General features: G+C 48.3%; 6 protein-coding genes across 6 annotated transcripts; 3 read left to right on the forward strand and 3 right to left on the reverse strand.

Moving 5' to 3' along the window:
* Positions 1-734: 734 nt before the first annotated feature.
* On the reverse strand, positions 735-2,429 carry LTR64_005165 (uncharacterized protein; the record flags this gene model as incomplete). The annotated part of the gene is made up of 1 exon (XM_064899506.1): positions 735-2,429. The coding sequence occupies one exon, from the start codon at positions 2,427-2,429 to the stop codon at positions 735-737; it is 1,695 nt and encodes a 564-aa protein (XP_064752818.1).
* A 1,734-nt stretch (positions 2,430-4,163) lies between these two features.
* On the reverse strand, positions 4,164-5,184 carry LTR64_005166 (uncharacterized protein; the record flags this gene model as incomplete). Its single annotated transcript, XM_064899507.1, has 3 exons — positions 4,164-4,939; positions 4,984-5,076; positions 5,124-5,184. 3 exons carry the CDS (start codon positions 5,182-5,184, stop codon positions 4,164-4,166), a joined length of 930 nt encoding a protein of 309 aa, XP_064752819.1.
* A 1,329-nt stretch (positions 5,185-6,513) lies between these two features.
* On the forward strand, positions 6,514-7,036 carry LTR64_005167 (uncharacterized protein; the record flags this gene model as incomplete). The annotated part of the gene is made up of 2 exons (XM_064899508.1): positions 6,514-6,673; positions 6,717-7,036. The coding sequence occupies 2 exons, from the start codon at positions 6,514-6,516 to the stop codon at positions 7,034-7,036; spliced, it is 480 nt and encodes a 159-aa protein (XP_064752820.1).
* Positions 7,037-7,472: 436 nt separating this feature from the next.
* On the forward strand, positions 7,473-9,230 carry LTR64_005168 (uncharacterized protein; the record flags this gene model as incomplete). Its single annotated transcript, XM_064899509.1, has 3 exons — positions 7,473-7,839; positions 7,886-8,047; positions 8,125-9,230. The coding sequence occupies 3 exons, from the start codon at positions 7,473-7,475 to the stop codon at positions 9,228-9,230; spliced, it is 1,635 nt and encodes a 544-aa protein (XP_064752821.1).
* Positions 9,231-10,090: 860 nt separating this feature from the next.
* LTR64_005169 (uncharacterized protein) lies at positions 10,091-11,279 on the forward strand (the record flags this gene model as incomplete). Its single annotated transcript, XM_064899510.1, has 2 exons — positions 10,091-10,487; positions 10,531-11,279. The coding sequence occupies 2 exons, from the start codon at positions 10,091-10,093 to the stop codon at positions 11,277-11,279; spliced, it is 1,146 nt and encodes a 381-aa protein (XP_064752822.1).
* An 87-nt stretch (positions 11,280-11,366) lies between these two features.
* On the reverse strand, positions 11,367-13,754 carry LTR64_005170 (uncharacterized protein; the record flags this gene model as incomplete). The annotated part of the gene is made up of 4 exons (XM_064899511.1): positions 11,367-11,435; positions 11,480-11,545; positions 11,590-13,251; positions 13,416-13,754. The coding sequence occupies 4 exons, from the start codon at positions 13,752-13,754 to the stop codon at positions 11,367-11,369; spliced, it is 2,136 nt and encodes a 711-aa protein (XP_064752823.1).
* Between the last annotated feature and the right edge of the window lie 137 nt (positions 13,755-13,891).

The raw sequence follows: 13,891 nt of genomic DNA on the forward strand, positions 1-13,891 counted from the left end.
AGGCCTAGCTAAGAGAAAGGTTTAACGAAGTCACAAGTAACGAACGACCTGATTTAGATATAATATTAGAATGTTAGTAATATTAGATTAAGACCTAATATCGCAATATTATAAATATACTAAGAAATATATAGATATATATATATCGTAGGTTAGGCGCGACTAATATTTTATAGTTACTCCGTAATTAATCTCTCTTACTAATTCCACTAGTACCTTCTAAGTACCTTCCTGTCGTGTTTACACTTCTTGTTACTAACTAGCCAACATACCACCCCACTGCCTGTGATCAGACCTACTTACCCTAGGCCTAGGAACTTACGTGATACCCAACCCGTAACCGTATATGATGCTAATAGTAATCTTTGGCTGGTTGCACATTATTAAACCTCCCTTACTAGTTTCAGACCTGTCCTACCCTTGGTGTGTGCACAGCCGTACGTCCAGGCATGTGCTTGGCAGTAGATCTGGCCGCATGATAAGCCGTGACACCTACTGCCTGTGATCAGACCTACTCACCCTAGGCCTGGGAACTTACGTGATAGTCTAGCTCGTACTAGATGCTTGACTTTTCTTAATGCCACGGGAGTATTTGTCTACTGTAGTGCCTAGGCTGTTGAGCAATTGAGCCTTTCGCTAGCCACGAAGTTTGCAGCGCAATAGCGAACTGCGAAGCTTGTCCTACGTTATCTGCATTTCTATCAACATGATCTTTCGTGCTAGTGAATCACAAGTCAGACCTGCTCTTTCGCACTTGATATCTTAGACCAAGGATGCTGTACTCTGCCTTCTAGCACGTCCAATGCATATTTGTAACTCACAGCGACTTCAGCATCCATAACCGTAGGCCTCTCCCACTTGAATCTCGGTAACTCTTCGAAAGTTCCCCATTCCTCGCCGAATGAATTGTCCAGGGGTCGGAACATCCAGAGGAGATAGCCTTGTGATTCTGCTTGGTCAACGGTCAGATCACTAAATGCCATGGTTCGAAGATACTTGAGTTTTCGTCTTCGCAATGAGGCCAGGTCAATAGCCCTTCTTGTCGTATCACTGCTTTTGGATGCTGTCGAGAAGTGTTTCAATGTAGCCGTGTTCCCGTGCCGAGGTCGGTGTCTTACTGCTTGGAGGACCGTTGGAACGGATTTTTCAACAACTTCTACTTCTTGCCAAGCACGTTCGGGCCATCTTTGACTCAGAGGAGGGAGAAATCCTGCGACGGGACATGTAATTTCGCCAAACTGCTCCAGCTTTGCACGAGACGGGGGAATTGAGCCACAGAATGGACAGATGATACGACGACCACGAGATCCTGAGGAGTTTTCCTTTGCACAATGTGTCCAAATCTGATTGTGTAAGTCGTACCTAATGTCTTCCGGTATTATATCATGGAGGTACATTGCGGCTATGTTGTTATCGTTGCAGGTCTGCGGGATCCAGCCTAGCCATTTTGTATAACGCAGAATGTGAGTATCGACAACAAAGAGTGGGCGTTTCAGCTGAAATGCAGCTATACACATTGCTGATTTCGGTCCAATATTCGGAAGTGCTAAAAGGCGATCAAGCACAGCGACAGTCGAATTATCTGCATCGTCTGTGATGTAAGCCATCGACAACATCCCATCCACAAAATCTCTTGTGTCTGGCGGGTTATCATCGTATTGGTACGTCTGTAAGCCATGGGCTTTACGGACAGTATTTTCTCTGTGTACAACTTCGAGTATTGCCATGATGCTCGCAGCACGCTTCTGGTAATATCCTGTTGGTTCCAGAGCTCTTTGAAGTTCTTCGATAGGTAAATGTCTGATTTCGTGCCAGTTCGGTGTTTTACCAGCGTACTTGTCTCCGTTCACGACATATGTGTATGTATTGCATAGTCGAGAGTGGGTGTCTATAGCGTTCTCGTTCCCTGCATTCTGAGCAAGCATAACTTGGATGACTTTGTCAACCGTGACGACGGGTCCCGAACACGCACGAGCGTTGACGAATGAGCCAAAGCTGAAATGCTCGTGATAGTCGGAAAGTCGTCTATGTACTTCTCGCACAGTCTCGGCGGTCGGCTTCGGAAACCCGAGACCTTGCCATGGATTGTGCCCCAGTCTGAATTTACTTGCCTTGCCCGCCGTTCGTATACCAAGTCTTTTCAGTTGTGTGAAGCTGAAGAGATAATATGACACTCGAAGTGTGACCACTAGTGACCGCTGACCCTTACTGTCTTCGTCCTGAGCGACCTCGTTCGATGGACATTCTTTCCTCTCTGTCGCCGACGCGCGAGAAACATTCGTTGTGTGGTCTTGGCCATGTCCAGCACTGACTTTGACAGCTGAATCGCTTGTGGTGGTATCTTGATACAGGAACTGCTTTAGATCTGTACGGAAGCGGCTCTGCTCGTAACATCTATCTTCAGGATCATGTCGTCTGCCAGATGGCATGAAGGCGCGTTTCGATGACAGACAATGCCTTCTCTACCACTTTGCCGAACACTTAGTCGCCGCGTCAGATGTACATGAGCACCACACGCGCGTACCTGGCCATTTCGACAGCTGCTCGTCATTTATTTGCGTGCAAGGTGGCAATTCGAAGCCAGCCCGTCAAAAGGGTCTGCTATTTCCCTGCAGCCGAACGTCACCGACCTAAGACGCGCCTAGAAACACGCCTAGAATAGCCAACCCGGGTAATGGAGCCTCCAAGCTCAGTGCGGGTTTCCGCGTTTTGGCGGCCTTTTTCGTGTTCTGGACTAAGGTTGGCTGCCTTGAAATTCAACAGGACTCGTCGCCATCATGCAAGATGAACATATTCGATCGTGCGATGGCCTCACCGCCACCTCACGGTGAGCAACTTGGCGCGATCACTTGACACCATGACCGTGCCATCGTGGCACAGCAAAAATGCTGGACCTCGTCGAGAATGCAATCTGCCTGAAAGAAACGGTGTGCGACACCATGCGACTTACGCCTGCTACAAGCTTGTCGTCCGATCCTTCCTGTGACAGAAGCGTAGAACGACGGCCCTCTAGCCAGAGACAACTTCAATACTAGAAGTCTCTGATGCGATACCTCGATACGAGATGGCCATTCAGCCAGGACACAATATCCTTCGCGTCTCAGACCAGATGATATAGACGTCTCTACACTGAACAGTCAGTTGGTTGCCGAGTTGCTGTGCCGCGAGAAGCTAGAGAAACAAAGACCACATCGAGAACAGAAGCATTAGGTGCACAATGCGCCACGTTGTTCGTAGCAAGAATTCACACTTTAGAGGCAAGAATCATTAGCTGCGATCACTCACGTACATAAAGATACGTGATCATTGCATTCGTCTTCTTATACCAAGGAGCGAGCAACCTCAGAAGTACCTCATCACCAGCATCACTTCAGACTTCATCGCGATTTCCTGCCGCACTCATTGTGCTCCTAGGACAGCAGTTTGAGCTTGATGAAGCAGACACGCATATGTCCATCTTGGGTATGATAGGTGAAAAGCAGAGTGACAGAACACGCGAAAAGGTTCACTCTACCGTGCAGAAAGAAGCATGAGCGTCAACATGGTCTGTGTGGCCAGTGCTCGAAAATGATAAGAAAGTCTGTGCAATTCAGTGGGCCAGGAGACATGCGCGGTTCGAGAGGTATACGAAGGATCCAAACTACACCTGGCTACCATTGCGAAACTGCCTCCGATAAGCGAAGTTGAAGACCTCAAAAGGCACGGAACATGGTCTGGCTGATGCTGGAGGGAGAAGTGATGTGTCAACAGTCCGGCTGCATGAATGCGCAACAGAACTTGCACTATCATGGTGATGTGCTCGCCGCTACGAGCAAAGCATTCCATTCGGCTCAAACGATCTCAAGGAGCATATTTTGCACAGAACACCAATTGAAGCGCAGTATACAACAGGTACTTACAACGATCTGTCCGCTTTTTCCGACAAGAGCCAACTAGCCATTGACTGCTGCACGACTGCGCAGTTTCCAATAGCATATTGACACTGAGCCCACACCTATTTCAACGACGAACAGCTCGCGCCATTCCTTCGACCTCCCTCACCATGTCAGCGATCTACAACAGGCTTCAAGTAGTGCCATCTGGACTAGCTATTGCAACTCTGGTCTCTGGCTTGTGCATCGTGTACTGCTTAATTTCTGACGAAAGAACTCCGATTGCGTGACTCATTTGCTCTGAACAGGTCCGTACCAGTCAGCGAAACCAAGATCCCACCCGAACAGAGGTGTGTTGATACGTTTGGCTTTGCCTTTCGCAGCTAGCTCATCAAGCACAGCTAAGTCCTCCTTCGACAATGTGACGGTCTCCTTGTTACTGCTTATTCTCTTCTCTGTGACAGACTTTGGAATTACCACAACACCTTTGCTGACGTGGTAGCTGAGCAGAATTGTGGCCGCTGACACGTCGTTCTTCTCGGCTATCTGTCGAATATCAGGATCTGACATGAGTGGTGCGCCTGTTGAGCCTAGGGGAGAGTACGCTTCTAGCAGTATTCCATGCTTGGCACAGTACTCTCGCAACTCATGCTGCGGCAGAAATGGATGTAGCTCGACCTGATTTACTGCTGGTACCACTGTCCATTTCTTGCTGAGCTCTTCTAGGTATGGTATCGACCAGTTTGCGACACCAATGGCACGAACTTTACCTTCTCTGTACACTTCTTCCATCTGTCTCCATGTCTCACTCTGATCCCATGATCTGTCTACAGCGCGGCTACCATCTGGATTGGTTGGGAGGGTATCACTTGTGTCATTTGGCACGAGTCGTACAGGCCAGTGAATCAGATACAGATCAAGGTAATCGAGGCCTAAAGCATCAAGTGATTTTCGCAAGCCTTCTTTCACGTTTGGCTGATGTGTATTCCACAGCTTGCTGGTCACGAAGATTTGTTCGCGAGGAACGCCGCTGTCTTTGATACCTTGACCAACTTCGTTCTCGTTGCCTGTTACGTCAATGTGCGAACCAAGGCGAGAGAACAATGCTTACCATAGATCAGAGCTGCATCGATGTGTCGGTATCCATCCTTCAAGGCAAATGATACGGCTTTTCGAACCTCTCCTGGTTCAGACTTCCATGTTCCTGGTTGAAGTCAGTCGTTGCAAGTGTCAATCACCTTCGCCGTTCACCTAGTCCGACAGCAGGTATTTGTGTGCCGGTGTTGAGCTTGAAATGCGTCGGAGGAGACATGACGAAAAATTGTTCTATGACTGGGTCGTTGCTTCCCCTTGTCGTTTGAAGTTGTAACTTAGTATGATGAGATTGCTCAGTGCAAACAGCTGCAGACGATGTCCCAACCAAATTGTACAATCTGCTCAGCCTGTTGTGCTTCATTCGAAAACTTCAGGCCGAAACATTGCATCATCGGACATATTCTGTCAGTGAAACTCCGGTACCTTGAATCAGGAGGACTCGCCGATCAGCTCAGGTCCGGGCTGTACAGCCGTACCACCTGCGCTAATCGATGCTGCACCGCCAGGTTATGTGGGTTCTTGCAAGCGCACCGCCCAGACTTTGGTACGTCGATTTCCTGGGTTGCTCTGTGCAATGAACACCTTCATCGAGACCAGATTTCAGGTCCAATATTTCAATGCTCTACAAACATACTGTTTTAAGCGACCGAATCTGTAATTCCTCGAAACGCCTCATAACATTGGCTCCATATTCCGCACAGCACTAATCGAAACGCGGAGAAGCGCTAGATTCAACGGGGGATTATTACTCCTTTTGTCGTTGCAAAAAGGGCAACGAGAATGCAACGCCAGTTACTAATATCTGGCGACCGAGCCAATTTTACTACACTGATTTTCGATGAAGAATTTAAAAGTCTCAAGGTGGCAGCAGATTATCCAGCGCCACACAACGCGTCGTGGGTCGAGCCTGTACCTTCCCGCGATGATGTCGATTCTTTGATAGGGCTTTCTGAAGGAGACGATGAAGGTCTTGTGTACACTTTTGAGATCAATCACAGACTCAAGACATGCGAACTAACAAGTCAGAAAGCGACTTTGGGCGCACCAGGCCACTGTAGGTTTCCATGAGTAAGATATGGCGATTACTGATGTTCCAGTCATGATACTGCGTGATCAATCGGCTTTGGCCGTTGCTACAGTGAGTATATCTCCATCGCCTCCATCATTGCTGACATGTATGAAGTACTTTGGTGGATCAATCGCTCTGTATCCAATCAACAAGGGTGCCAATAACATACGATTTACCGATGATACCAGAGCTGAGGTATTCCCTGATTTTCCCTACAAATCAGTCCAGCATGGGCCTAACATAGGTCGACAACGACAATGTCACCCACATCAAGTGAATGAAGATCGAAGAGGACTGCTGTATGTGCCAGACCTCGGCTCCGACAGGGTGTGGGTCATGCATCGGAATGGAATGAAGCTAGGAGTTAAGGGCTGGCTGCAATGTCCTTCAGGAACGGGACCACGACATGCAGTAATCAGTCCAGACGGTGAGGGAGTCAGAGATGTACCTGACGTCGATTGACATTTAGCAGAGAAGATGATTCATGTTGTCGGAGAACTTTCTCACAAAGTCATCGGGTTTGATCTTTCGGCCCACCCAACAGGCGTTGTTAGTCCAATTCATGGCTTCGACCCTAACGTCATTCCATCAAATGTTCATCTGGCTCATCAGTACATGATGGATGCAGCCGAGATATGTGTGCATCCTAGGGTACCCCGGGTATTGTATGTCAGTAACAGATGGGGAAGGCATATCAAGGAACCGTGAGCCGCATCTGACCGACGTTCCTGATAGCTTACCATCTGGCGACAGTATCGCAATCATTCTGCTGTCAGGAGATGGTCGAAAAGTCGAAGGAATCAAGCATGTGCTGACGGATCTTGATGTCATCCGCGGCATGCGAATCAGTGATGATGGTAAGTATGTCGTTGCTGTTGGGCAAGTAGGTGGCGGGGTAGAGGTGTATAGTATCTCCGGTGATAGAGCTGATGTGTGGACGCGGGTGGCCAGACTCAACGAAGGTTTGGAAAGTGGTATCAAGCATGCTGTCTGGCTATAACAAGGATAAGATCGATGGACCATCTGTACTCTCCGCTCGAACAACAATCGCCGCATACCGCAATCGGGCTTATACAACATGGCTCGTCCACCGCTGATGCATACCGTCGCGGAGCTTACCAACGTTACAACATCCGCCGATCTGGGCAGCTTCATCGCCGACATTTCTTGATTGGTCAGATACCACCGGGCATAGATCTTCGGACTTTTCTCGCCTACATTTTGTATGCGTATCAATAAAACCGGTCGCCGGCAATGTGTTCGGGACAGAATCATTGGCAACCGTCGCTTCAGGTTAACGAGCTAGAAAATTACCTCCACAAATCCGGGGTCCCCAAACTTCTATATCTTGAGCTCTTCGTCGCGTGGCAACGTGGATCACTTCCATCTCTACAGCTCACAGCAATCACGCAATAGCGACAAGTCGACAATTCACAATGGAGAAAATCGAACGTACTCGGTCTTCCTCGCTCGAGAATGAGAAGCACGGACACACAACAACCCAACGAGTGGTCGTGCAGAACATGTTCACAAATGCTGCTTCTGCGACTGAGAAGGAGCACAAAATGAGCATACTCCAAGGTGTCAGGCTCTATCCCAAAGCGATTATCTTCTCTGTGATCATTTCACTGTGCTGCGCCATGGAAGGATACGATATTGCTTTACTCGGCAATTTCTACGCGTTTCCACCATTCAATCGCAAATACGGCGAACTTCAATCAGATGGTACCTATCAAGTCCCAGCTGCTTGGCAGGCAGGTATTTCGAATGGTGCTCAATGTGGTCAAATCATTGGTCTTTTTCGTAAGTGGCAGGCGACGACGATGTTCGCATTTACTGACGATCGCAGTGACTGGTTGGGGTGTGGAGAAATTTGGTTACAAGAAGTTTATCCTTACAGTTTTTGCCTACCAAGCCTGCATCATCACCATCTTCTTCTTTGCACCCAGCATCCACATTTTGCTTGTCGGTGCGTGTTTCGCTGGTATCGCCTTTGGTGTTTTCATGTCAGGTAAGTTGTCCGCTAAAGGCTGTGAAATCCGCTAACCAGTTCAGTCGCCATCTCATATGCTAGTGAGGTCTGTCCAGTCGCACTCCGAGGTTACCTCACAACTTGGGGTAACTCATGCTGGGGTATTGGTCAACTGATCGCCATTGCTGTCATTCGAAGCATGTTCGGTCGCGATGATCAATGGGCATACCGAATTCCGTATGCATTGCAATGGATGTGGTTTCCTATTGTCGTTACTGGTATCATCCTAGCACCTGAATCGCCATGGTGGCTTGTTCGACAAGGTCGTTACGAAGATGCGAAGAAGTCACTTCTCCGATTGACCTCACCAAAGACGGACCCCACCTTCAGCGCCGAAGAGACTGTTGACATGATGCGACATACCAATGAGCTCGAGAAGGACATGACAGAGGGAGCCTCTTATCTCGACTGCTTCAAGGGTGTCAATCTGCGACGCACAGAGATCGTTTGCATGCTGTTCGTTTCACAGAACTTGGCTGGCAACACTTTCTCGAATTATTCGACATACTTCTTCGCTCAGGCTGGGTTGACTGGAACTGTTGCATATGATTTCGCAATGGGTCAATATGGTCTGAACACGATTGGAGCATTCGTCACATGGGCATTCATGGCTTGGGGCGTCGGTCGTCGCACATTGTTCCTTGTCGGTCTTTCCGGATTGTGCTGCACCCTTCTGATTCTCGGATTCCTTGGTCTTGTTCCTGAAGCACACAAGGATTCAGCTGCTCTTGCTACTGGATCGATGATGATTGTATGGGCCGCTTTTTATCAGTTCTCTGTCGGTACAGTCGCTTTCTCACTCGTTGCGGAGATGTCAACCAGAAGATTGCAGGTGAAGACTGTCGCGCTCTCGCGTATCGCCTACAACATCGCTGCGATCATTGTCAACGTGCTGACACCATACATGTTGAATCCGACTGCATGGAACTGGGGAAACTTTGCTGGTTTCTTCTGGGCAGGTACATGTTTCTTGATGTGTGTATATCACTACTACAGACTGCCGGAGCCATCAGGACGAACGTTCGCGGAGATGGATCTGCTATTCGAGAGACGGATTCCTGCACGACAATTCAAGCATACTGATGTTAATGCCTTTGATGTGGCGTTGCAGCATCAAGTTAGGGAGGATAAGCCTGGTGTTGAGCATCACGATCGTGTGTAGAGAAGGGCCTCGCGCATTTGGATGACAGGTGGAGAAAGCGTAGATAGCGCATAGTTTGAATTTGACGCCTACACTGATTTTGCTAGCCTTGTTCCTATTAAAGCATCGATTCAGTGCCGTACAGCGGCCTAAATTATGAGCATACATTTGGACAAGCTGATGTTCTTCGGTGCAAAATGATTCGGTGTGTCTTGTTCCGTGTCATGGATGCTAGCAATATTTTCTACCCGCGAGCACCTCGGATACGATGTTTTTCGCTGCGTATTGCCAATATGAAACATCACATCTAGCCCTATACCCGTTGAAGTACCATGTTATACATATTTCCAGCTTGTGATATCGCGAATAAATTTACTCAATTCTGCTCAAGATCGCTCAATTTCTTCTACATATTATACAGATACGAGACTGAGTCAACGTGAGGACGCTGAATAGCCGTCCTGTCCCTCGTAACTCTCTGCAAGGTAGTTGATGCTTTCTTGCAAAGAATTTTATCATACATATGTCCGAACTATACACCCAGAGTTTTACTTACCCGGCATTATCCCGGCCTGGGCTGCCTTGACACCGGTTTTTGTTTCTGTCTCCATACGTTTTCGCATCGGACGTTTTAGATCTCACGGATATTTTTTGTTTGCAACCAGAGTAGGATTTCCACATGGAGAACGGGCATTCGCATTTGCCAATTGGGGAATGATACTACGAGCGGAAGAGTGCCCGACTATGTTATCACCGATGCTGGCTGAGGCATGGACAATACGAAAGCCGTCTTTATGTCCATGGGCACTCATATTGGTCGAACTTGTCGCAGAAGAACGATCTATCAATCTTGAACACCTCACAATCCTCAAAACATCACAATGGCACCAGCACCTAAGTTGCGAGTCGCTCTCCTCGGTCTAGGCCGTCTGGGTCAAATCCGTGCACGTATCCTCGCATTTCAGCAACCAAGAATCGAGCTCGTAGCAGTCTGTGACACCAAGCCAGGCAGTGCTGATTGGGCTGCTGCCAATCTCCCACCTTCAGTCAAATACTTCGCAGATTCCGAGGACTGCATGAAGAATGGAGGAGCAGAAGCCATCCTCATCTCGACCGCGACAGCGACACACGCACCATTGATATGTCAGGCTTTCGACTTGAACCTCCATGTCATGTGCGAGAAGCCAATCTCTGTCGATGTGATCACTACAGCAGAAGTCCTCGAAAAGGCTGCCAGTAAACCACATCTGAAGTTCTTGGTACCCTTTTCGAGAAGATGTAAGCAAATTCTGCTTTTACAGAGACCCGCTGACATTCGCAGATGATGAATCGTACCGTGCGACGAAAGCCATGGTCGAGAATGGTAATCTAGGCAACATCCACGCAGTCGAGACCGCATGTATCGATCAACAAGACCCGACTGGATTCTTCGTTACCTTCTCTGAGCAATCAGGCGGTATCTTCATGGACATGGGCGTTCATGACATCGATATCGGCCGCTACTTTTTGAATGTCAAGGATGGTCTGACGAATCCACGCAAGCAAGTCATTAGGGTCATTGCTATGGGTCAGCAGGCCGTATATGGCGATCTCAAGAAGTTTGGCGACTGCGACAACGGCTGGGGAATGGTCGAGTTCGCAAATGGCAAGGTACTCACTACACATCTTGGTCGCACACTGAGGAACGGATATGAAGGCGCAACGAGAGTCTGCGGCACAAAGCAACACGCCATCATTGGCGGCAACTCGAATATCAATCGTATTGAGATAAGAGACGAATATGGTGTACGCACTGCCACGACACCTGATGCGTTTATGTTGTACGACAAGTCATTCATAAATGACCTTGCCGAGTTTGCAGCTTCTGTGCTTGATGATGCACCTTTGACGTGCTATCCCGAGGATGCATATGAAGCTGGAAAGATCTGTGCTGCACTGCAACATTCATTCAGAACTGGTATGCCAGTATACTTCGACGAAGCTGGCTTGCCCATACTACAGCCTTTGAAGAGTGTCGTTCAGGCGATCGGGCATTCGAATGGGGTCGAAAATGAGGTGAACGGTCATTGAGTGAAGACGATTTCGATGGATAAGATGTAATTCAATGCATGATTGACGACTTGACCGATAAGACTTTTCAAGTGTTCCCACATTGCGTTATCGTGGTTGGTTCATGCCTTGCGTGATAGAGTCATCCCACCAAGGATAGCTATTGTTCACAGAGGACTGAATGAGTTAGTCAGGTCTACTGCGTTACGAATATCACATACCGTCGCGTTGTGCTGCATTGGCTCAAAGACGTTCTGTAATAGCATCGGCTCCCAGAAATCTTGTAGCTAACGGATGTCAGTCGTGTTATTGTGTTCTTGTGTGAGCTTACCAGATCATTCGTCGAATCAGGTGTCACTAGAGGCATCCCAGCTATTGTAGGGTCAAGGCTGATATCTGGGTAATGGGAGCCTTCGTCGACATTCGGCGGTGGATTTGACAGGTTTGTGATAGCTGAGCCAGTAGGCGTTGTTGCCGCCAGTCTAATTGTGCGGATGATCTTCTGGTTTTGTCCAGCTCTTTCTATCAGTCTGGTTCGCCAGCCAAGCAATTCAACATCTTCAGCTTCCTCTCTTTCCTCACTAGCAGGCTGACCTTGAGCACGACGACGATCCTTCTGCGTTGATACTGCTGCAATCTTGGCCTTCCCTCGTGCTCTTAGCTTCAGAAGCCATTCGAGATTTCTTCTATACCGAGGAGTGCCTGCTCCATGTTGTATAAGAGAGTTGAATAAACCCACAGCGGCATCGATCTGCTCAAGGATAAAAGCAGACATCACGTTAGCAGGATCACTCATAAGAAGTGTGCCTAGACAAAGTGCTGAGTTGTAGCAGTGGAACCATAAATTCCATTGCCTTAAACTGACAGCAGGAAATCGAGCAAATATATCAGTGGTGATTGAGATGAGTATAGTACAACGTTCGATCACTGCGAGGAATGATTGCGCGTAGACAGACTTTAGTCGATCATCAATGTCTTCGTACAGTGCCTTAGCATAGTAGGGTCGATGTAGATTAATGAATGTTTCAGATATGTTGAAAGCGAGATTCATCTGTTGGAACGATAATCTCATTGATCTGCGAGAAGGTTCAGGTGATGCATCGATGGCTGCTTGCGACCGAGGATACCTCGAAGGCATGGATAGAAAAGCTGCTCTGCATCGGAGCGAGAATGGTATTGTCATCTCAAATTCGGCCAATTTGCGATCGAGGTCCACTACATCTGCATAAGATGGCCTTCGTATCTTCATAGACAAGCTTAGGATCTCGGAGGAGAGTTGGGATAGTTCGAACCGGAGTCTGAAGTAGCTTTTCTCACCCTCAAGGTTCAATTGTTCTGAAGGATATGCCGTGTCGCAATGCTCGGGGTTGATAGCTGCTGGTCTTGAAAAGCAGTGAGCTTGGAATATGTCGGCAGCATTACATTCCCAGAACACCTTTCGTCTTTCCTCGACGACATCATGAGCAAGATTCCAGCATGTTCCATCACGATGCATGCCCATTGCCTGGATCAGTCGCATCACAAGACCCCATAGTGGCCATGCATTATCACCGCGTCGGCCTTTATCGAGATGAAGGTGAAGATGGCACATGAGGTGCAGTGTCTGCAGTCCAGGGATCATATTGTTCGAGAGGAATTCACCTTTTACCAAAGCCTTCTCAGAGAGATTCAGCCAGTCTTCTACAGAGGCGTCACAGTGTGGCATTTCGATGTTGTACATTGTGCCTTGAGCAAAGACTATGAAAACGAGTGCTATTTCTTGCGGGTTCAGACTTGGTGAGAGTGATGGTCCTTCTGAGGAGCTGTATACTCGATCGAAGGTCTTCTGAAATGTTTCTTTTGGAGCAACATCGTGGCTGAACAACGTCAGATTGGCAATGAAGAGTGCAAACAACTCACTGCCAGGCACAATAACGATAGTAAGACTCCACAAGTGTCGATGCTTCATCTCTTGGAGGCAGTCGTGCAAGAAGATCTCTTGTTCGTATTCGAGCTGTTGATGCACTGAAGGGAAAGGCTACTGGACCAGTGAAGCCCGGCTGTGGTTGCGCTGCTGGTGCAGGTGAAGGTGCATCGACGACCGATGGTGATTCAGATGCATCTTGTACTTCCGACTGTTATACATTAGCCGATGAATTCAAGGACCTGCTGGCTTACATCTTTGAGCCATTCGCTTCCAGCTGTCGGCCCTAAATATTTCGATCGACCCTCGCGACTGAGCATCAGTGTCCCATGTGCTTCGTTCGCATCGTCGTCGAGCGAGGCATGAGTGACATTAGTCGTGCTGTTGGTCAATACACTCGAAATATTCCGAACAGCTTCATTGAATGCTTCCGCTGGCGCAAATGAGATCTGCGCGGCGACTGGGTAGGGTGCAAGCGTGCTCGCGACAGTCGCAAGTCGATCAAGCTCTGCTTCACTTGCATGTTGTTGTGTTACTGGTCTGGTCGGTTCTGGCTCACTGATGGATACAGTCTTGGTGTGAGTGGTGGGCATTTGTCGATGTGCCTGATTGGTGTTGGTTTGATCTGCTCTATATCCACGTCAGTCATGAACAGGTGACGTACAATGCTCCATACTGCACGGCAGGCCGAGCTGATACTACAGGTTCAGGCTGTGACTGAGATGTGGCA

Source organism: Lithohypha guttulata (assembly GCF_036872675.1).
Source record: "Lithohypha guttulata strain CCFEE 5908 chromosome Unknown scaffold_4, whole genome shotgun sequence".
NCBI classification, from domain to species: domain Eukaryota; kingdom Fungi; phylum Ascomycota; class Eurotiomycetes; order Chaetothyriales; family Trichomeriaceae; genus Lithohypha; species Lithohypha guttulata.